Source organism: Haemaphysalis longicornis, unplaced genomic scaffold (assembly GCF_048455015.1).
Source record: "Haemaphysalis longicornis isolate Haplotype H1 unplaced genomic scaffold, Haemaphysalis longicornis Haplotype H1 scaffold_6, whole genome shotgun sequence".
Classification (NCBI taxonomy): domain Eukaryota; kingdom Metazoa; phylum Arthropoda; class Arachnida; order Ixodida; family Ixodidae; genus Haemaphysalis; species Haemaphysalis longicornis.
In genome coordinates this window covers 74829934-74853809 of record NW_027526407.1, presented here as the reverse complement: position 1 = coordinate 74853809, position 23876 = coordinate 74829934, and the positions used below count along the sequence as shown (strand labels likewise).

At 47.0% G+C, this 23876-nt stretch overlaps 1 protein-coding gene across 4 annotated transcripts in view; it reads left to right on the top strand.

Moving 5' to 3' along the window:
* Insc (spindle orientation adaptor protein inscuteable) overlaps positions 1 to 23876 on the top strand; it is a 58905-nt gene that overhangs the window by 19553 nt on the left and 15476 nt on the right. For 2 of the 4 annotated variants that reach the window (XM_077675276.1, XM_077675277.1), the window contains exon 2: positions 4151 to 4339. The exons of the other annotated variants lie outside the window; for them this stretch is intronic. In XM_077675276.1, coding sequence (XP_077531402.1) covers positions 4151 to 4339 — 189 coding nt within the window. The remainder of the gene's footprint in view (positions 1 to 4150; positions 4340 to 23876) is intronic. 4 annotated transcript variants of the gene reach the window in all.

Below are 23876 nucleotides of genomic sequence, written 5' to 3'. Positions count from 1 at the left end.
CCGGTTCTACCAGAGAGACGACAACATCGGCAAGAACACGATGGACGAGTTTCGGCGCCGCGAGAACCACCGCCTATACTCACCGTAACACAACAGTACTTGCGTGCCTCTGCCGCCGGTGTGGACCCGGACGCAGAATTCCCTCTGGCGCTACTAAACACCAGATCACTAAACATAACGGCAACACAATGGAACCACACGGAACCCCCATGATGCTTCGCATCCTCATCAGGGTTCCCCACGGGAAGATGGTGTAATTTTCAAGTACAATTTCTACGCCATCCGTCAAGAGGTCTGCTGTTATCTGATCCTCACCAGGTGTTTTGCCCCCTTTCATTTCTCTCAAAGGCTTCCTTACTTCTTCTGTCGTTACTGGTGGGATGTCTATCTCCTCTGAACTATTTTCTCGTTCGGCATTATCCTGGATGTCCCGGCTACTGTACAGATCCCTATAGAACTCCTCGGCTACTGTGACTATTTTATCCCTATTTGTGATGACATTGCCTTGCTTGTCTTTAAGTGCATAATCTGATTTCTCCCCACACCTACACGCCTCTTCACTGCTTTCATGCTACCTCGGTTCTTTACAGCGTATTCGACCCTTTCCATATTATACATCCCTATGTCAGCTGTCTTACGCTTATTGATTAACTTCGAAAGCTCCGCTAGTTCTATTCTGTCAGCTGGGGTGGAGATTGTCATGGTTTGCCGTTTCCTAATTAGATTTTTCGTTTTCTGGGGAAGTTTACCAGTATCCTGTGTAGCCATCGTGCCCCCGACTTCTATGCACACTTCGTGATAATGCGTGTAAGGTTGTCGCTGGCTTCTTGTGTCGCAAACTCTGTTTCTTCGGTAAGACAATATCGGTTCTGAAGCGTGATCCTGAGTTATTCTACTTTACATCTTACTGTTAGCTCATTAATCGGCTTCTTTCGTTTGATGAGCTAAAGAAGCCGATTAATGAGCTAACAGTAAGACATAAAGTAGAAGAACTCATATATACCTGGAAACAAAAAAACTCGCAAAGAGCGCGAGAAAATAAGATAAGTAAAGGCAGACACACGGGAAAACATTAAAAAATCAGTTTACTGACGTTTCAGGAAGAGGACTTCTGTATATGCCTGTATGTCTGCATGCATACACGCATATACATGCATACAGATCTATACATATAGATTTATGATATAGGTATGATACATATAGATGTTCATGTATGATATGCATGATGCATGTATACGTATGAGACATATATATGTATACATGTATGTCTATATGTATATACATGCATGCATACAAACATGCAGACAGTCATACACGCTAGACTGAAGGCATCTTGAAACGATACATACATACATACATACATACATACATACATACATACATACATACATACATACATACATACATACATACATACATACATACATACATACATACATACATACATACATACATACATACATACATACATACATACAACCCGCCGCGGTGGCTAATTGGCTAAGGCATTCTGCTACTGCGCACGAGGTCACGGGTTCGATTCCCGGCCGCGGCGGCCGCTTTTCTGATGGAGGCGAAAAGCAAAAACGGCCGTGTGTACGAGATTTCGGCGCACGTTAACGATCCCTAGGTGGTCAGAATTAATCCGGAGCCCTCCACTACGGCGCGCCTCATCGCCTGCGTTGCGCCGGCGCGTTAAACCCTACCATCAATACATACATACATACATACATACATACATACATACATACATACATACATACATACATACATACATACATACATACATACATACATACATACATACATACATACATACATACATACATACATACATACACACACGCACACACACACACACACACAAACTCGCCAAGCATCTGGTCGCACGACCGGCGGTAGGTGCCGCCTCCAAAACAGCGGACGTGCCATTCTTCGGCGGGGCGGCCATAAAGTTTGTTCACTCGTGGGCAGGGATGGCGGGCGGTCAAGCGTGCATTTGGGGTCGCGACACGGCAGCGCATCGGGGCTGCATCGCCGTCGGAAGTCACGGATGCCAGGTTTCGCCGGAGGGCACTCAAGCGGATGACCATGATGGCCTCGCTGCTCACTCCAGGAGCGATGAGATGCTTCGGCTTGGCTCGGCTCGGCTTAGTCTGGCTGCGCTCATGCAGCGGGGAGAGGAAAGGAGGGGGGGGGGGAGAAATTCACGTAACGAGTATCCTGTCTGCGCGAGTGCAACATATGGCGCCAGCGTGGACGCATGCAGTAACGAAATGTTACCGTGGCGACCTTGACAACGACGCGATGCCTCAGCTGTCTGGAGCACAATTCGGACGGGACTTCGTGTTTTGTGGCGCCTAATAAGCCGGTCATATCAGAGAAGAAACTCGGGTGGATTACATCCCAAGAAAAAGTGTGCGTGGGCTGGGCATGTTATGCGGAGCACTGAACACAGGAGAACCATTAGGGTAACAGAGTGGCCAACGGGAGACGGGACTAGAAGCAGAGGAAGACCCTTAATACGATGGAGGGATTACCGTAATTGCCCGATTCTAACGCGCACTAACTGCCGAAACAACGGAAATTTCGTCCCGCCCATCACCATCGCCATCTCAAGCAGGCGCCAAAGCTTTTAGCAACGATTTTTCAGACGCAGGAAGCATAGGTATAGTGCCTAGAATATTCTAGGCACTATAGCATAGGCGCCTAGGCTTTTCTATCGGCGTTCACACAAATCGTCAAATCGATCCACTTGCGCGCTTGATAACAGCAATGGCGGCAGCGGCTCTCACGCGTTCAAAACGAGCGGTCGGCTGAAGCGTGCGCCTCTGGAGAGGCTCGCAGGATGGGCGTGCGAGGCATGGGCCACGATCCCATCGATCATGGTTGAACGTCCGTTATGAAGTGTGGCATCGCGAACGCGCTTGACGGCACCAAGAACGAGATGTTGTGGTCAGCGGAGAGCGACGAGAAGGGAGATGAGTGAGATTATTTCGAGAAATAAATCGCCCGTTTCTCTCGCATTCGTTTTTCTTGTTAACAAAGTTCCCTGCGCGTTACAATCGGAGGTGCAAATTTTTTCGGTTTTTTTGCCAGGAAAATCGGGTGCGCGTTAGAATCGGGTAATTACGGTAAATTAGAAAATTCGAAGGCAAAGAATGGGCTAAGACGTCGTATAAGTGGGACTGGCTGGAGGAGCATGGTACAGGCCTTTGTCCTGCACACGAAATAGAGGATGTTATTATTATTATTATTATTATTATTATTATTATTATTATTATTATTATTATTATTATTATTATTATTATTATTATTATTATTATGTGGGAACAAAGCTCATCGACAACGGAGGATCTGCTGAGGTGTAGAAGAGCTTGCTGCTGATACGCACAGGGCGTCTGGTTCAAAAGCTCATTCATTGAGCTGGCCGGTGGAATTTGGCGTATTCTGTTTATGAATGTTACCTCTGAACAAACGATTATCACACAAGCAAGTCAAAATGCCATAATTGCATATTCAGTTGCCGTTCAACTGTAAAAGGCTAACCACTTCCTCTACATCCGCGGTGTAAAATCGCCCCTCTTAGAAAACGTAGCTGCGTTAATGGTTTGTGTGTCCGTAAAACTAAAAGGTCCAGTTAATCGCAGTCTAACGAAAAGCTTCACATCGTAAAAATGTCATCTGCGTGATAGAGTCCCCATCTACGTTCCCTCCTAGACTTAATCTGCGAAGCGAACACCATGTTCATCTAATCAACTTTCGTCGTCATCAACTCATACCCGCTCATCAGTGCCCTGTGGCAAAATAAACCCACTAAAATGGTTCCAATGCCTCGAAGGAGCAATTCATCTGTCAACAACGTGTAGCAGATAAGGGTGACGTACACCTTAGTTTTCGACGAAGTGGAAAGCTCACTTCAGTCGAAAGCTCAGTCGAGAGCTCACATCAGCCATGCGTCACCCGAAAGCTTAACAGTTCTCAGTTTCGGTCCATTCACTAAGGGGCAATGATAGGGTTCAAAGCAAACGTCTCCGGAAAAGAACCTCACGCACTAACGACCAAGGAGTACACATTTATGGGTAGAGCTCGGCGCATGATCAATCGCAGCGGGGTGACCTTGGCGGCGGCGCGCTTCGCATCGGCGCAGGACGACGGAAATTCCTGGGGTCCTCCGCGCTTTCATTGTGTCTGGTCGCCGACTGGACTTAATGAGAGGAAAAAGGAGCCGCCCGTCTTCACGCCTTCGGGGACAGCAACAAAGGCGGGAGCCGTGTATAAGCGCATCAGTCCAGCGATCCTGGGCAATGACGTCAGCGACGAGAGCAGCGGACCCAGTGTGAGTGCCACTTGTTGCGAACGGCGATGGGCGGACGAGAAAGCGCGCCCTAACGAAGTCAGGACAAGAACCTTTCGTGGTACCCTCCCGTAGCCTTACCTGATAAGCCCGTACAGGCAGTTGAATGGAGTGGTAGACCTGACACAATTCAAGTAGATGGCCATGTTCTTTATCTGTTTTTATTTATTTATTTATTTACTCGCACTTCTAGCCAATAACGGCTGATACATGACGGAAGATTTAAGTAATACGGCGATAGCATACGCCACATCGAGGATATAGGCAGCTGAGCAATTAAAGAAATAAGTAACAGTTCAGGGACAGACTCTTTGTAGAAACTTGTGTACATTTTGGAAAAGCACACGCACGTTACGTGGAAACACATCGTTCCTGATGTGCGAAATATAAATAACAGATTAAGAACACACTCTGTTCATCGACACTCATAAAAGTCATAATAGTTGCGAGTACGGTCGTGCCGGTTACGTAGGCACATTGCTGCCAATTTGTGACACGAAAAAAAAAAACTTCAATGTTCTCAACAGCCGTGTACTCAGAAGTGTACATGTACAGTATCGGTAGTGTACAGGTGCCGTCAGAAGTAATTGGAGCACGGGAGCTGTGGCCGAACCGCATAGGAGCGCCGTGTAGCTGCACCGGCGGTAAACGAAAGAAGCGGAGCACGCATGCGCGCCTGCCGACGCCGATAGCCCATCTAAATTTCTTAACCCACTTGTTTTAGCGCGGCTTCCAGAAAATTATTCGCATCCTACTGGTCTCAGCGATGGCGCTGATAGCATACCCACCTAAAAATATTAGGAAAGAAAAATTGTCACTTCAGATCCCTACGATTCCGACGCCTCTCCAGCAGCTCGCGTGCGCTGAAAGTGTGTGAGCGACGCTGCCAGGTACCGGCTCTGCTATCAGCGCCATCGCTGAGACCAGCATGCTGCGAATAATTTTCTTGAAGCCGCGTTAAAAGAAGTGGGTTGAGAAGTACAGGTGGGTTATCACCGTCGGCAGGTGCGCATGCGTGTTCCGCTTCTTTCGTTTACCGCCGGTGCAGCTACATGGCTCTCCTGTGCGGTTCGGCCACAGCTCCCGGGCTTCAATTACTTTTGACGGCACCTGTACATTTACAGTATCGGTAAGTCAGAATACTTGCCGGATAATCTGTAAATAAATGAAAGTCGTTTAATTAAAGCGAACGTGAGGGGTAGCGCTCAATAAGGGCAAGGGGCGACTTATTCTTGTTTTTTTGGTTCTTGGTTTTTATTCTTGGCTTTATTCTTGTTTTTCGTGTTTTTTTAGTTATAGTTATTTTAGCCACCACTTTGGATTCAACGGACGCACAGCGAGCTTGGCGTCGTTTATGCCAGTGTTCAGCTCGACGGGCACGACGCTGAGCATTAATCATGTCGGCCGAAACACTTGACCCGTTCAATATCTGGAACTACAGTGTGAGTCAGTAAAAGCATAGAGTTTCATACTAACATATACTAGAGGGTCGTGGATTAATTGGCGTATTCATAGGAGGTTGCGGCCGTTACTACACCAGGGCGGCCAATCCTGCTCTGGTGAGGGAGTGCGTTGCCGGCGATGGTCGCCGAGGTCATGCCGCACCCCAAGCCTCATTCTGCAATTCCATCTACACGCGGATTTTTTTTTTTAATCCGGTGGGAATTGTCTGGCACCGGGATTCGAACCACGGTCCTTCTGCATGCGAGGCGGATGCACTACCTCTACGCCACCGCTAACATTAAGGGACAAGAAGAGAGCCGAGTGGGTAAGGGAACAAACGCGGGTTAAGGACATATTAGTAGAAATTAAGAATAAGAAATGGACGAGGGCAGGGCATGTAATGCGAAGGCAAGATAAACTTTTGGTCATCAAGAAGGCAAGCGTGGCAGGGGGCGGCGGAAAGTTGGGTGGGCAGATGAGATGAAGTTTGCGGGGATAAATTGGTCGCAGTTAGCACAGGACTGGGGTAATTGGAGAATAATGGGAGAGGCTTTTGCCCTGCAGTGGGCGTAGATAGGTTGATGCTGATGCTGATGATATACTAGAGGGAATCCGGCCCCACTGTCTAGGGGGCTGCACTTCGGCGAGCGTTTCGTCATGTACCGGTACTACCGGGCAGGCACGTTCCACTTGTCCTTGGCATGGCTCATGAACAGGCTGAAAAGTTGGCTCTTGCTGCAAAAAAAGCAACAACATTACTGTAGAATGTCAATGGAATTTGTTTTGTTGTTATAAAATTGAACCTCAAAAAGATTAATTTATCATTGATTATGTAGAAGCTTCATGCACGATGAACAAGAAAAAAATGTTAACCTTTGTTGATTTTGGCTTCGAGACAAAAAAGAAGCCATATGGATAGCTAAGCCAAGTAGGCGAGGAACGTCGCTAGAAGCAATGGCGCCGCCCACGGCGGCACGCGACCATACCGCGACTGCAGCGACAGATTTCCCTCTAGTATATATTCGTATGAAACTGTATGGGTAAAAGGGGTAGAAGCGACACGCTGCACAAAGATGACAGATAATACCGCGTAAGCCGGAACCCGGCTATATATAGGTTAACCTAATCTCCATACTTCAGTCCACTGTTCATCCCAGTAGTAGTATTACCTCTATGGTTCATCCTATATCAGCTATTGCGCCCTCTATTGGCAGATACAGCAAGCGCTGTGTTTGCCATTTCTTATCAGTCGTAGTGCTGTTGGAGAGCTTCAGTTATTCACTCTTCTTTGTGTAAGCAAAAAATCCGTCAGCGCAACTTACCAGTTTTTTGGGGCAGGAGTTAACTTAAGCAAAAGTAGGCACATACGAGTACGAGTCTTTGTCCAGTAGGATTATCTGCTGTGCTTATTGCTTTCGGGGATACAGTCTACGTTCGAATATAGTACGCAGTAAATATGCACTCAAGCCTGCTTATATGTGTGGAACTAACGGCAGGACTCTGCGAACGGGATGGCGCACAGCGCAACAGGAGATACACTTTCTTGGTTCACTGCCCCATTCGTTCGAAGCTTTTAAGTCTATATATTTATTTTTAGTTTCTTTGGAAGCAGTTCTGCATGCAGCAGTAAAACGGCCAAACAAAACTACAGGGGAAAAAAATAGAAACGAAGAACGTATCCGAGTTTCAGCGACGCTTTCGCTAAGCGGAACGCAGTCAAGGCTACCCGGCTACCAAGAATTCGCTGAGCTCGGAACTAATGTAGTTTCTCTACAACGGCGTGGAATGGTGGCGTTGCTTTTGGGCGCAATATTTGATGGAGGGGCACCCACTTTGAGCACACATCGAAGCGGTAGGACCAAGCTTCAGACCGGCCTACCAACAATAACAACAGCACACACACAACCACACGCTCAAACGCACACAGACAGGCAGACATACACTGCAGAGGCGCGCACACCCTCGAACACTAAACGAACACACCTTTGAAACGGAGTAAAAAGCGCGCGGACTCCATTTCAAGGGTTGGAGAGGGAGAGAGTTCGTGCTCGCGAGTGGCAGATGTTCAGGCAGGCAGGCGGCCGGGCGATCGCGGGTGTTTGTGCGTAGTGGGGGTGTAAAGAACAGAAAGAGGGGGGTTGCACAGTGGCAATGAAAGAAGCAGATGCAAGAAAGAGGGGGCCACCGTAGACACCATCGGAAGCTCCCCCGCCTCAGTCAAGGTGCTCAAACGCCGCCGCGGCACGTGGCAGACGACAGCCGTCGCGTGGCAGAAGTGCGCCGTCTGCTGCTGCCTGTTTGTCGTCTGCTCAGGCCTTCACCCTCTGCGCGGCCCCACCGGCCGTCGTTCGGGGGCAGCTGGCGTCTTCGAGCGGGCCGAGGGAGCGCCAGGGATGGTCGTTTTCGCTTGTTAGGCCCTGATCTAAAGAAGAATCGTGATCTAGGCTTCGTGTTGCAACTTTTGCGGGCGCTGGTCGATCGTCGATCTTGGGCGGCCTAAACGCGAAAGTTTTTGCTTGGCTATCGTTCGATCCAACCGACTTCTTTGCAACCGCCCGACCAAAGAACAGCTGAAAGAATGCTTGCACACGAAGTACGTACATACAGTCATTGACAAATGAAATGAGAACACGAAAACATGATCCAGAACACGCAAATTACACAATGTTGATAGTGGAGATAAAATCATGACTCGCTATTGCTCGGAAGGACGCATGTTCAATCTTTGTTATAAAGACAGACGCGACAAATTTACTTGCACGGAAAGAAATCGCGCTATTTGTGCGTTCTGGCTCATATTTTCGTGTTCTCTTTTCGATTGTCCATGACTGCACACAATAGCCAGTACCGTTCCAAAGCATTAAAACAGCTGCCGTGGCTCATACAGGCTAGCAGTATTCAGCGCAAATGAAACCTCGGGGGTGTTTTAGGCAAAATGTGTGCACGAATGAAAGTACCAGCGTTATTTTTATTATAGAAGACGCATTGGATTGTTTCTTGCGACAACAGATAAAATAAAAACAGGTTAAAAACGGTGTCGGAGAGATGCAAGATAGAAGAAAACTCTAAAAAAATTGTGGTTGATTCCTCTGTCATAGGAATCGGTAAAACACGAAAGTGAAATGTCCAGCGAAATCTGAAGCTGAGCATGATTTGTGGGTCGGCGGCTGTATTGCGGGTGTGCTTGGCGAGCGACGTCCTGCTGGTGGGTCGCTTCAGCAAAGGTTTACTGGCGTCATTTCCATCACGAATATGACGTCAGTGAAATCCTGGTGTATCCCGGCATAAAACACCTTCGTATTAAAATATAAAACCCGAAAACGAACAACCCTAATTATAACGTACTGATGATGATGATGATGATTTCTATTGGTTTCCCCTTTGTATCGGGATGATGACATGTCATCTTACCAAAAAAGACTAATATACCTATGTTTTACACGTTTGGTTCAATACTAGCGCTGCTTAGGGCAGGCACAAAAAGCTTATTAGGCACAAAATACTTTTTTTTTTTCTGTTACAAGTGGTAACTGTCCTAGGCAATATTCCCCTCTCTGCTTTTCGTCCACCAGCATTCTAATCTTCTTTTCGTCCCCTCGACAGCCTTGAAGTTAACTTCCTCTGTGATACCTTTAAATCCTAGAGCTTCTGACAGCCCAATATTCCCTTCATGTAGATTTGGATGGATACCCTCACATTCTAGCACGATGTGCCGCATAGTTTCTGTTTCTTTTCCGCAGACCACGCATACCCCATCATTTTGTGAATACTTCCCCACAAAACTCTTAGTTCGCAGGCAACCTGCTCTAGCCTCAAAAAGCAAAGCACTGCCCTGGGAATTATCGTAGAAATTTTCCTTTCTGATGTTCATCTTCTCAGCCCTGTACATCTCTAATGACGTTTTGGCTTCCATTTTTTCCCTCCATTTATTCGTTTCAATCTGCCTTGCCTCTTTTTTGGTTACCTTGGCTGTTTTGGATTCCCCACTGTTCTTTCCGTATTTCATCGTTAGCCTTCTAGTCTTTCTTAACCACTGCGTTTCCACGCTTTTCAAGTATAGGTACCTAAAAACCTTAGCTGCCCACCTTCGTTGATCCATTGCCCTCAACCTCATCTCAAAGCATATTTTACTCTGAGCTTCTCTAACTTCAAACGACGCCCAGCCCATATCTCCCTGAACTGCTTCGTTAGTTGTTTTTCCATGCGCGCCTAAGGCCAGACGTCCTACCGTTCTCTGGTTTACTTCAAGGCGTGATAGAACGTCTGATTTTAAGCAGAGTACAGCATTCGCAAACGTGAGACCCGGAACCATTACTCCTTTCCACATTCCTCTTACTACTTCATATTTGTTATACCCCCATAGAGCTCTATGCTTCATTATAGCTGCGTTTCGCTTTCCCTTAACCTTAAGTTGCTCCTCGTGAGTACTTAAGTAGCTATCCCCTTCGTTTATCCACACTCCCAAATATTTATATTCCTTGACTCTAGGTAATTCGCCTTGCTGGATAGACACTACGTCGGTGGTAGCGTCATTGAAAACCATTATTCCTGATTTTTCTGCACCGAAATTTAACCCGAGGTCAGTGTCTTCCTGGCCGCAAATATTTATTAGCCGCTGCATATCGGTTTGGTTATCAGCTAAAAGAACAATGTCGTCTGCGTATACTATTTGGTTCTAAAGGTTGCTTCCCCGCAAGAAGACACTGTGTGCAGGGGTGCACCCTTTACAGGCCGCTTGCTTCGTTGTACTGGCGTAACTTCCGTGACGGACATGACGTTACTCGAATGTTTGTGTATCCCGGAATAAAACACTTTCATGTTAACAAAAGATGTCGGATCGAGCTGCTTCGAATACAATAGAAACAAAAGGTCCCAACAGATGGCGCGCTTGCAGTGTGAACGCGGGAAAATCGAATTGAGATGACAAAACGGTGTTCCGTAGTACATGACAGGGGCGATAGAATACTGACGTCTTTCCGACGACATTTGCCATGAACTGGCCTGTTTTTGCCTGTTTTTATGCTGAACGCGCTGACACTTCTGACAATCCTGTCACTTCTATTGGACTGGCTTCCACTTTCCGGTGGTTCTTCTAGCTGCAGCAGTTCGACGACCTGATATGTTGCGGTTGCTGTGAGCAGTTTTCGTTTGAAGAGCGTTCTGCCGAGTGGGTGTATTTCCACAAGAGATAGTGTAACATGGGTAGTCGTTGAAACGGCAGAGGTCTCGTGGCAACGTCTAAAAGCATAGCCACGTCAACATCCGCAAAGAGCCCCTGTGCCGAGTCTACCTTGTTTTGAAGGGACCGGGAAGACAAAATACAAGTTCGGTTCATGGAAAGAACTGTTTTGTACCGATAACAATGGTGCAAATCTTATCGCACACTTCAAAGAAATGATCAAGACATTAACCAAAACAGGTTGAGTTTGATCGTATCATTTGCAACCTAACGTGCAGTATGCACACTGTTTTTCTTGTTGTTTATGTTTTTTTAGTGCTGGCCTCTATTGCGTCACTTGTGCCTAAATTGCATCAATGTAGCGCGAGAGTTGAAAGTTTCGCAATATATACCCAGTCGAAAAAGACGACAGAAACAATTTCTGTAGTTTTGCCGTATTTTCGCTTGTCGTGCTGTCTTCTTGTCGTAGTCTTGTGTCGGGATTCTGTTGTTCTGTCGGGATTCGTATTCCTGTCCTGATCTTTATGTTCCGTCGTGCCGAATTCGTGTCTTGTCGGGATTCTGATGTTCCATCAGTAGTTGCACATGTTTTGGTTGTAATTGCGTAATTTTCAAGAGTAGCGTAAATGGCAGTTCGGTTGTAACTACAGGAATGTTTGTCGTTGAGAAAATTGACTTTGTCGTCACGACAGATATGTGTGTCGTAACAACAGATGGGTTTGTCGTAATAACAGGACTTCTGTTGTCACAACAAATTTTTCTGTCGTACTACAGGTATTTTCGTTAGGTTTTCGCGGTATTCCTGTTGTGATTTTAGACTGGGTATTTCGTTCTTTCGGTTCAAAAACGTCTTCAGTAGCTGAAACAAAGCTGAATAAGTTACCAAACTCTAGTTGTTTTTTTTTTCAATTTGAACAACGTTTTATTTTGTCTTCATGGCCCCTTTCAAGATAAGGCTGGAGGACACAACATTCAAGGATCTGCGACATGGAGGAAAGAATAGTTAGGAGAGGCCCCTAGCATCCCAATGCATTGCAAAAGGTGTGGGGGAAGTAACGTCATTTTTAATGAGCCTACAGACAATGTCGCCTAGTATTTTACGACTGCGCCGGCTAAATCTGGCTAAATGCCACGGACAATTTTTTTACGGCGCTTTGACTGTGGCTGCCTCGCTACGCTGGAAACACAGCGCAGTCGTAGTACGGCGTCGCCTGCAATCTGTGCACTAAAGCTGATTTCGCAGCGTTTCTTCTCCTGACGTTTCCTTTGTGGTCAAATGTTCTTTCGGAAGAAACATCCGATGGTTAATAATTAATAATGGTTAATTAATGATTAATAATTAATGCTTAATAAACGGCAATTAATAATTTCCGTTCTCTTGCGGTGATGATCTCGTCGATTCCGCGCAATGGTTTTCCATCCTCATCGGTCTGTCGGTGACAAGGTGCGCGTTGGCAGCTTCGGCAAGTTTTGCCGGGTGCGACGCACGCAAGAGGAGTGAGTCTCAATAAACACTCCCCCCCCCCCCCCCCCCCCCTCTCTCTCTCTCTCTCTCTCTCTCTCTCTCTCTCTGCGGCTTCGCAAACGTGGCGTCAGGGCCTCTCCTAATCTTTTCTTTCTTCATATTGAATTGCGCTATGTACACAGACAAATAGGACGCCAACGGGACTGGGACGAGGTGCGAACTTGCAACTGTTCATTAAAAAAAAAGACGGCAGAAACGGGGGACACCTAAATATACGCAGAAGAGCGACGCTCTGCGCATGCGCGCTAAAACCGATAAAACCTAAAACCGAAACATGAAGGTGCAGGAACAGATCTATACTCAGACGACGACAGTCGCCATGCTGAGAAAGATAACATATGCAAGCAGCTATTCGCACTTGTTTTCTGCCAGTGTTCTCGTGTACTGTCGTCGTCTGAGTAGATCTGTTCCTGCACCTTTATGTCTTGGTTTTAGGTTTTATCGGTTTTAGCGCGCATGCGCAAAGTGCGGCTCTTCTGCGTATATCCCCCGTTTCTGCCGTCTTTTTTTTTAAATAAACAATTGAAAGTTTGCGCCTCGCCCCAGTCCCGTTAGCATCCTATTTGTCTGTCTACATAACGCAGTTCAATATGAAGCATCACCAACCATCCCCATTCTACGTCCTTTTGAACTTTTTTTGTTTCCTCCATGATCTGGGACCAAGAGGCCACGGCTTCTCTCAGAAGTCCGACCGTTCATTGTTCGTGGGAGCGTAGCCCGCGACGCCTCTGAGCAAACCGTCACGCTCCTCGGCTAGCCACTCGTGTGCGCGTTTTACCCGTCACTGCGTCCTCACTGACTCGCGAAGAAGAGCGCGAAGAATCGAGGAGGCCATTTGTTCCGTTTCGCTTCGCAGGCCACAAGTGGCGGACGTTTCGACCAGCGCAGTGTCGTATCACCGCTCGCGCCGCGGAGATTCGTTTTGACAAGAGGCAGACGCGTGCAAGCTGCTCGCCTCTGGCGATTGTCAAAGATTGATTGGTTGCGGGCTACGATACCGCCTGGCGGCAATGCGTAAACAGCGCTACCAGCGGCATTCACCACCGAGACGAGAAAGCCCATGTTAAAGCTCCAGCATTTACCACCTTAAATCACACAGAATCGTTGCTCGGCAATCCCTGACGTCACTCATTCATGAAAGCTAAGACAATTGAAGCACCGCCATTTTTCGCAGGTTCATGACGCAGCCCACGGGCCTTTTTGCCTATGTGGTGAATAGGCGCTGTTTGAAGGGGCGCTTTCCTCGGCGTTCCGGAGATAACACAAGACGATGCCGACGCGACACGCATAACGGTTTCGCCTCAAGCGCTTATTAGCGAGCGACGAAAGACTTCATCTAAATAGTCGCTGCTCAGTAAACACTATGCTTTTTTTCTCTCTCTCTTTAGCGTTGGTGTGACGGCGCACCCCGTTACGGTATGGCTGATCTGAGAGACCAGCCACCTGCTCATATATATGGAATCGTGGTTTGTTTGTTTTTGTTCCGAAGAGACAAACGGAAAACACGTTATGGCTTGTGAGCTACAGCATCAAAGGGGTCACGAAGACAAGATAAAACTCTGTTCAATTTAAAGAACTGCGTATAGCTTTTGGTAACTCCGTCAGCTCCAATCTGCAGCCACTGCACCCATTTTTTAACCTAAAAAATGCTAGAAAAGCGTTGAAATTTCGCGCTACACAACGTAAGTAGTGACGCAATAGCGGCAGCATTGGCGCAGTAGCGGGAAACACTAAAAATTAAAGCCGTTCCACTCAATGTGTCCTGCAGAGCAGTGGTTAGCCATAATGGGCTGCAGCGCCGCTCACTGCTGCCACCCAATGCATTTCGAATTGCCCGCCTTCGCAGTGCTCGCGCGCCCCCTGCCTGAAACTGCACCAGCGGGAGTTCCGTTCCTTTTTGCTTGCTTTAATTTCGTATGCTGGAGCTGTTTTGCGTCATTTCGAACGCGCTATTTTTTTTTTTTTTGCGCGCGGCTGAAGCTGTTTTGCGTCATTTCGAACACGCCATTTTTTTCTTGCGCGGCTGAAGCTGTTTTGCGTCATTTCGAACGCGCCATTTCTTTCTTGAGCGGCCGCTTTTTTCGTTTACTATCGTAAAAACCAACCCAACGATCGTTCCTAACTAAAGGAACGCGGGGCGCTGCCGGTTATATACACAGATTTTGCCTGAAATGAATACCTGCAGTTTCCTTAGCGCTAAACAACGGGGCGAAGTATGGCAAGCGCCAGCTGTTGACGAGGTTCGAACGCATGTGACTATTTAAACCGCGTGGTTTTCGAAGCCTCGGCGTGACCCCCTGACGACGGTACACCAGGCTCTACTTGGGTCCGTTATCTCGCTGCGCCGCCTGATTCCGGCAGTCGCTTGACATCGACCCGTTAGCGAGCTACGACCATAAGGCGATCCCCTAAAGTGCTCTGCACTTAAAACAGTGTGCTAACTTTGCGTTATCGTTCAAGTGATACGCTCAAACGGACTAGAAGACATTCACGTTTCTTGGCGGCGGCTTTGGTCGGAATAAGTTTTCTTTAATGCCACGATTATTTCTTCAAAGTGTGTGATAAAATTTGTATCATTGTCATTGGCGTAAATCCAGAAAAGTCACAAGGGGGGTCACACATCTTGCGTTGGCGGCCATTTTGCCTTTATAAAGACAGGTTTTAAGAAACCTTCTGCGCAATGGGGGGTTTAGAACCCCCCTGGGCCCCTATGATTTACGCCACTGACCATTGTTATTAGGACAAAGTGGACCAAACTTGTATTAGGGGTGAAGCCCCTTAGGGGCTGGGGCTGTTGGCGTCTCCTGTCGTCGTCGTAAGCGTCGTCTCGTGTAGTCACGGTACTAAAACAGCGGGAAACTCGCTTACGCCTCTCGCTAGAACGTAACGCGTACTAAAAAAAAAACACCGGGACACTCGTTTACGCCTTGCGCTGGAGAGCTTCGTGCTTCAAAGACAAGAGACTTTTACAGCAAATCTGTATACCTCTACCCCCTCCCCCCAACGGTTTCATCTCCGTTGGCAAAAACGCCAAGGCTCCATCAATACACTTGTACACTGGATGCTTCGCCCCTCCCCAGGTTTCACATTTGTGAAGGTGGCCTGGATTCTTTTTTTTTTTTGTGTGTGTGTGTCTTAATGGCCCCTTTCAGCAAGTGCTTTGAAGGTGTGTTAAGTCAGTTTGAACGTCGCGCTAAGGAACGTCGAAAAGAGCACACAAGGCAAAGTATTTTCCTCTGGGCATGAATCCTTATAGCATACGATCAAAATGACCCTACTTGTGAACATGAACTAACCAACTCGCCCAATTACAAGCAATGTTTTGGAGACGTGTTTAGCCCCGTAAACGCTTCAACAGGGGCAGGCGCGAGGTCTGACTTCCGGTCCCGTTTTCAAAATAGTTCAACACGTGCACGCGTTCATATGTCTAATCCCGCGCAGAAGAACCATGGACCGGAAAAGAGAGATGGAAAGGGCGGGAAATTTAAAAACAAGAACACGCGTGCGTCGCAAAAACCATCTGCATCATATGTCACTGCAGCCAAACAGCTGCCGTGCTGGCGCAGACGTGCATGGTAGGGCATCTAAGCGCATAACTCTGGCACAGGGCTTGCACGCCGAGCCGGCGACAGAAATCAAAGATGGCGGCATGAAACGGAAGTGAGGCGACGGAAGCGAGGTGAGAGTGGCCTGATGGATCCACCAGTGAGAGGAACATCCGTTCCTTTCTCTCGTTTTCCTTTTTTTTTTCCTTTTTTCCCCCGCGCTTAAGCGGGATAACCATGTGCTCCGTGTGTGTCGCGTAATTCGCCGTGTCGTGCAGAGGTCGACATGCGAGTGTGGTCGCGCTCTGCGCGGCTATTTTGGAACATCCGGTGGTTCCGAGGCCCTAGTTCCGGTCTCAGGGAAGAGGCGACACGGCGGCAACGGGTCTTCGCTGTGAACGATTTGCAGAGACTACTGAGGCTTCTTCATCCGGCGAAACCAACAAGCTTAAAGAAAGTGGTCTTATTTTTTAGCTTTCGAGCGTCCTTATATACTGAAAGAAGTGGTAGCAGCACTAACTTTTTATTGTGGAGAAAGTCGTTCTCAGGGCAATCCCGAGAGACCGTTCCTACCGCCATCTTCGCAACCATTAATATTTGACTGGAACATCTCTATCACAGGTGTGTTTAAATTATGAAAAGATAGAACAAGCCTCGTATAACGGTACTCATGGACCATTCGTAGAACCTGGCGTACTACATACATAATTTATTGATATTTCGCTGGGACACTTAAGTAGCTAAACTTTCTTCTTAAACGTAAGATTAGAGGGTTTCTACGCGAGCTTTTAGAGTATCTCAATGCACAACAGTTTCCAAACGGTAGGACAAAGTTTTCATAAACAAATGAGCAGGTTTTTGTTCCGTGAATTGGCACTAAAACAGGTCAGGAATTGATATTATCACTTTGCCAAAAAACGTGGATCATAGATAAAGGGTAAGACGGCGACCTACGCGTGGCTTCTCACGAGCGATCTCAGCGCAATGTGTTTCATGCGTATAGCTGAGCTCATCAAATGAGAGAGGATTGTGTTGGGCAGGACGCATTCATTACAGAAAGAGATAACACCCTCAGTACACATAGGACCAGGCGCTTTGTATTCTAAGCAGTTTCGTCTGACGTCGGCTCTCCTATCGCATTCGTTTAAAAGCCAGTGACGTTGCATTCTTAGACAACCTCTAGCGATAACACGTCAGCGCAACAATAATACAAAACAAGGTTATTGCACCGGCAAAAAACCTAACGCACAAAAATGGCTTCAAAGTTGATAATGGAAATCTAAGCTATTGAGGTAGCTACGGAAATAAATATCGGTATTATGGGAAAGCGGACGACTAACATCACTGATTGATTGATTGTATAGGGTTTAACGCGCCGACTTAACGCAGGCGATGAGGTGCGCCGTAGTGGAGGGCTCCGGATGAATTTTGACCACCTGGGTATCTTTAACGTGCGCTGAAATCTTGTACACACGGGCGTTTTTGCTTTTCGCCTCCATCAGAAAAGCGGCCGCTGTGGCCGGGAATCGAACCCGCGACCTTGTGCTCAGTGACTAACATCAGCGAACGTATACTAAAAAGTACTAAGTTGGACCAGTTGGTTTGAAGTGAATGTACTGAAAAACAGTGCGAAGACGGGTACGGTGAAAAAGACAAAAATCGTAGTTATGTCCGTTTCACCAACCCGTTTTCCTACTGTTTTCAAGTACTTTCAGTTCATATAGTTTTCAAATAATAGTAAGAAACTCTATGTTTCAGTTCAAACGTACACGTTCTCATCTGTACTGCTTGCATGCAACCGAAAACTTATCAGGGCAATGACAACTGTGTATACGAGCGCGCGCGGCCATTTTTAGGCTCCGCGTCAGCGCGCGCCGGTGAAAAATGACTGCCGTTGCCGTTGCACAGACACTCGCGGACGTGCAGAGACAAATATTTACGCGCCCTCTAGCGTACGAAAAACCTCACAGTGTCCCCGAGTGTTTGGAGAAGCCGCATGGAAGACATCAGGACGCGGTTTTCCGCAGTGGTGGATCACGTCTCGAGCTGTCTCAGCGGAAGCATGTTGGCAAGTCGACGGATCGCTTGCTGACGTGCACGTGTCCAAATGCATCCGGTGTCTCCCGTTGGCCGTAATTATTTCATCGTCAGCGAAGTTTCGCTCGTGAGGCTCTCATATTTTCCTGCATAATCATTAAGGGCGAAGACAGATTTATCTGTAGCCTGTCTGGTCAGGGACAGGCTATACACTGGGACGCGTCCGTAAATGATAAATGTCTGCGCGTTAGTGTAAGAGGAGGGTGTCACGTCAACTTCTAACGAAATTGCATTGATCTACCCTTTTGTAGACTTTCTTTAGTTACTCGGAACGAACTGCTTGAAAACCGAACACAAAAAGCTTGAATCACAAATAAGTACGTTGGCGAGCGAAATGCTCGAAACTGAACAGGGACAAGAGACTGTAGTCCCAGCAACGATTAGGAATATTCTACACCGAGAGTTCTGTATACAAAACTCTCGGCGTAGAATATTCCTAACCGTTGCTGTTCGCCAAAAATTCGGTGACAAAAGTAGGTAGCAAGGGCGAACCCGAAAGCGGCGATCGGTGCAGATAAGACCTCTCATCAAAGCAAAAGTTACTGAAGCAAAATACAAGGAATAAAAACAACAGCACCAGTAAGTACCGATGAGCAAACGGAAAGGACAATAATGTGATAACGCTTACTACCAGCGTTCGCCGCTCGGTAAGTCAAGTGTAGATAATTCAGACCAATATTCTTTCCTTTATGAATCCAATGAACTCCAATCAAAGTTCCGACGATGAAAGGCAGCGCTTGGACATAAGCCAGCGCAGGCGTCAACACGCATTCATTCAATCGTATGTGAGCATTCCGCGCACGCACACGAGATGAGATACGGTTAACGCGCAGCGAGTGATAGACTGCGCTCGCTACAAGGTAAATGTCTGAATCTTTACGGTCTGGGCCGTTTTTCACCTGGTGCGGGCACTCCCTGGGTGTCTCGTCAAACGGGCAGCTTGTAACAGTTGCTATAACGGCTATAATCGGCCTCGAAGATGCACGCAAACGGAAAGACATAAAGCGGGCGACTGCAGCGATCACGGCCGATTCGAGGTGAAGGCAAGTCAAGCCAAGCCAATTCAAACAACAGTGCAGAAGTTACGCAGACGGTGCTGACAGCACCGCCTGCTCCTTCCACTCCAAAGCCACCTGCTCTCTTCAGTCTGGCGGTACGCTATTCGAAAACCGTCTGCTTGCATGCCGCTGTTGGATGCGCAATGGTCGTGCAATCATGCCTTGCCGCTTGAAGGGGGCGCAAGGAAACGAAAAGAAGAGAGAGGACGCAGATATTACCGGTTTCTCGTCTGTCCATACCTTTAAACAACAAGTTATGCCACGAAGTTATGTCCGCCATGCAGAACACCGCAGCTTTGCCTCTTAGCTTATTTGCATTCCACGTACTAATCCAATCCAATCCAATCCTCGTTGACTTGTTAAGACGAAGTCGGTTATGACGAATTACACGATTACGACGAACAACACTCTCGCCCCCTTGTGATCACGCACAATGCAAAAAAACGTCCGCTTAAACGAATTTTTGATAATAAGAACGCATTTTTACGGTCCCTTCGAGTTAGTCCTAACGGCAGTTTCATGTTCAATTTTTTCCTGCTACCCCAGCTGTCCTAAAATATTTTGGAAGTAAGGATTATTGCGCTTGCCGGGTGCCAAATCCTTACTTAATGGCAGGTTCGACTTTCGCGTCGTGTATATGATTCAACGCGTTTGCATTGCTTCTTCGTTTACTGCTAGAACTTAGACTACTTTATAACCCCTGCTCCAGCCGCTCCGCTATTCTATCAGCTCTACATTGCCTCGTTACTCCACAATTTTTTTATCGGATCTCAAACATTTCCGCATTTGAAATAACGACTTAGCAAGCGTCTCCAAACGGGACAAGCACGGTTTGGAGTGCCAGGAGAGCGTTTTGTTAACACCACCATGAACAGAGAAATGCTTCACATCTGACGTCGGTGCACGCGGGCCTTTTTACAGCTTTCTCTCGAGTATTTAAAATCATTGCACGTGGTGGAACACCTGCGTGTGGCAATACTACGCCACGACGCAAAATACCATCGCTGCTCCCTTCTGCGGCCGACCCAGGTGACGTAATGTTCAATCGGGAAGCCTTTGCACCTATATCAAAGCTTAGCACAAAAGCCCGCTTGCGCACGTTTTTATACGCCCGGAGAGCGATCCGAAACGTCGCGGGGCCTCGAAGAAGCCACACCTCGCGAACAGTTGGGTGGGCCGCGCATGCGTCGTGGCAGCACATCAACCACCATTTAGACCAGAAGGCCTCTTGGCGCCGACATCGTAACAGAACAAATGACGGGTTGTACTATACACTCGTGTTAGTGGCCGTTGTGATAATTGTCTGTTCAAAGGGGAACCGCAAGCTACCGATCACGTGACGAGAAAATGTTGAGTGCGTAGGATTAGGCTCCTTGCCGGGTTTCAAGGGTGTTACGACCGGCCAGGCGACGTGGGGTTCGGTCGAAGCCGACGTTGGGTTGCCCGCAGTGCGGCGACAATAGGAGGCACCCGCGAGCCGGCTGCTACGGCCGCAACGGCCGCCAACCCCTCATCGAACATCTGCCGCCGGCGCGAGACACCCCACCCCTGCAAATTTGCCGGCCTCCCGGCCCGTTTCTCGTAACTGCGGCACGAGTTGGGGAGCCCCCTTCCACTTTCGATGTTCGTTTATCTCCAGCTAGACAGAAAAAAAGAGAAGAAAATAAATTGAGAGAGAAACCCGATGTGAGCACGTCTGGCTTTTTCGACAGGGGCAACGTGGTAGAAAGAAAAGGTAGTACGTGGACGCTGCAGCAGCCGTGGTCGACGGCGTGGGGTCTGGACCTTCGCTCGCTGTCCCTTGTGTGCAGTTGCCGGCACAGTTGATTTTGTAGGCGCTTGGGCGGATATCTATCTATCTATCTATATATACAGTAAAACCTCGATATATCGAACAGCGCGGTGCCCGCGAAATAGTTCGATATAACCAGAATTCGATATATAAAATCATCTAAAAAACGCGTCATAAAGTGGTACAAATCAATAAATGAACGAATTGTGCAGTAAATACTCACTTGGTGCTTCAAAGTATTTATTCTTTTGGCTTAAAGTACTGCAGCAGGGTAGCCTGGCGTGTTATACACGACTTCCTCAACGTAGTACAGACGTTCCACAAGCGACAGGAAGGTGCCTTCTATAGCGCTGCAGTAGCGGTGCGGTAGGGCCAAAACCGCTGAAGCCTCGGTCGAAGTCGGGAGCGGGGCACTATCAGCGCTTGCGGGTACAACCTCGGCAGCGTCTTCGTTTGTGCGCTCAGTAGTAACCTCCGCTCAGATCTCCAAATCCGTCAACTCCGCCGTCGTTCCGGTGCTGTCGTCACCGCCGACAAAGTCATCAATGCACATGTTTTGTGGCTCAGCACCAACAAAGCGCTCCAGCTGGCCCCAGGTTTCTTCAAGCTCGCATTCTTCTTTTGCACCGTCCAATTCTGCTTCGGTGCAACCGATGCGCAGCAGTTGGGAACGCCCATCGCGCCACCGCTATCCTCGAGGGTACTCCGGTATAGCTCGCCGCCTGTCACAAGAGCGCGAGCGGTCTGGGCAGTCTGGGGTGGCGGAGTTCGATATACCCATTTCATGTCCGTCCCAGCTCGAATAAAAAAATTATGAATGCATGTGATTTTCCGCGTGATATAGAAAGTGTTCGATATAGGCAATAATTCGATATACCCGTGTTCGATATATCGAGGTTTGACTGTGTGTATATATATATATATATATATATATATATATATATATATATATATATATACAGCAAAAAAAGAAAGACACACATCGAAAAAAGAAAAGGTTTAACGTTTCGGCCGAGGGACCGGCCTTCGTCAAAATAAGAATATATATATATATATATATATATATATATATATATATATATATATATATATATATATATATATATATATATATATATATATATATATATTAAAAAAAACGGGCGCATGTGCTCTTACGAGCGCAAAACGCTACGGAGTTTTCGTGGCCGTGAGTGTCTGGCGCTTTTTATAAACATTTTCAATCTTTAAACATCGATAACTTATGGGCACGTTCTGGAGTGTGCTGCGCATGCGCTTTTAGGTCGTCCTGTCGAGTGCGCCAATTACGCTGGCCCAGCCAAATGGTAGAATGGCGGCTCCCAGGCAACGGCGGTTTGTGGCGCCAGGTTTTCGCGACGCTATTGGCCCCGACCGGACGGCGGCAAGTCCTGAACCGGGACTTCGAATGCGATAGCATTCTCAGTCTACCTGCCCCGTAATCCCTCCGTCTGTTTGCAACGTGCGCTCCATAGGTATACTGGGATCATATGCATAGGTGGCATTTATATGTTATGAGTATTAGGTTATTCATTATGATTTTGCTATGCCAGATTTAGCTTAGCTTCAGCAATATGTCCGCAGTAAAAAGCAACAAACCCCCTTGCAAGCTGTGGTTTACCAGGATAAATGAGCTTTCTATTTTATTTATTTATTTATTATTTATTTATTTATTATACCCTCAAGGCCATGGGCATTGAAGAGGGGAGTGGGTATAACAAGATGTGCAAATCATAAAAGCAGTGCATGTGTTCAAATACAAAAACATAGATTATCCTGATTATACAATACTAGCTAATGCTTGATGAAACAGATGATTATCGCGTATGGAAACAATATCGGCGGGAAGGTGGTTCCAGTCTCGGGATGTTTTGGGAATGAAAGACTCAGCAAAATATTTTGTGTTAGATGAAACAACTCCAACTTTATGATTATGGTCAATTCGACGTGATATGTACGGAGGCTGTGAAAGCAGTTCAGCATGGAGAGAAGCATGGTAATAAACTTTATGAAACAAAGTTAGGCGAAAAATGCGACGTCGTGACGCCAAAGATGGGAGGCCAATATTACTTTTCATTGTCGTTACACTTGCAGTCCTGTTATAATTTGATAGAATGAAACGGGCTGAATTATTCTGAACAAGTTCAAGTGCGGTAATTAAATTGTCATGACACGGATCCCATACTGGCGTGGCGTACTCTAGTTTTGATCTGATTAGTGTTTTGTATAGAAGAAGTTTTAAAGAAGACGGGCTGAGGAAAAGTTCCGCCGCAAATAGCCTAGCATACGGTTTGCCTTGTTAATAATGTATTCGATGTGTTGCGTCCAAGTTAAATTGTTAGTAATATGAACACCTAGGTACTTATAAGGAAGAAACGATTTCAAGTGGTATTTTGTTCAGGTAATATACAGGCATACAACTAGTAGTTCTTGAAACACGCATTACTTTACATTTAGTGACATAAGTTCCATTAACCATTCTTTGCACCAGTTACTGACGCTAGTTAGATCTGATTGGAGACAGTAGGAGTCGTAGTCAGTAGTTATTTCCCGAAAAATAACGCAGTCGTCGGCAAACAAATGAACATTAGAGGATATAAGAGAAGGCAGGTCGTTAATGTAAATAAGGAACAAAAGAGGGCCAAGAACAGACCCTTGGGGGACCCAGAGGAAACCTGGCTGAGTGAAGAGTTATGATTATTGGCTGAAACAAATTGCGAGCGATTATTGAGGAAAAATTCAATCCACTTCATCATGATGTCATCAAGTTGCAGTTTGCTTAGTTTTTGCAGTAGCAGTATGTGGCACACCTTGTCAAAGGCTTGGAAAAGTCTAGATAAACACAGTCAGGCTTTTGATGAT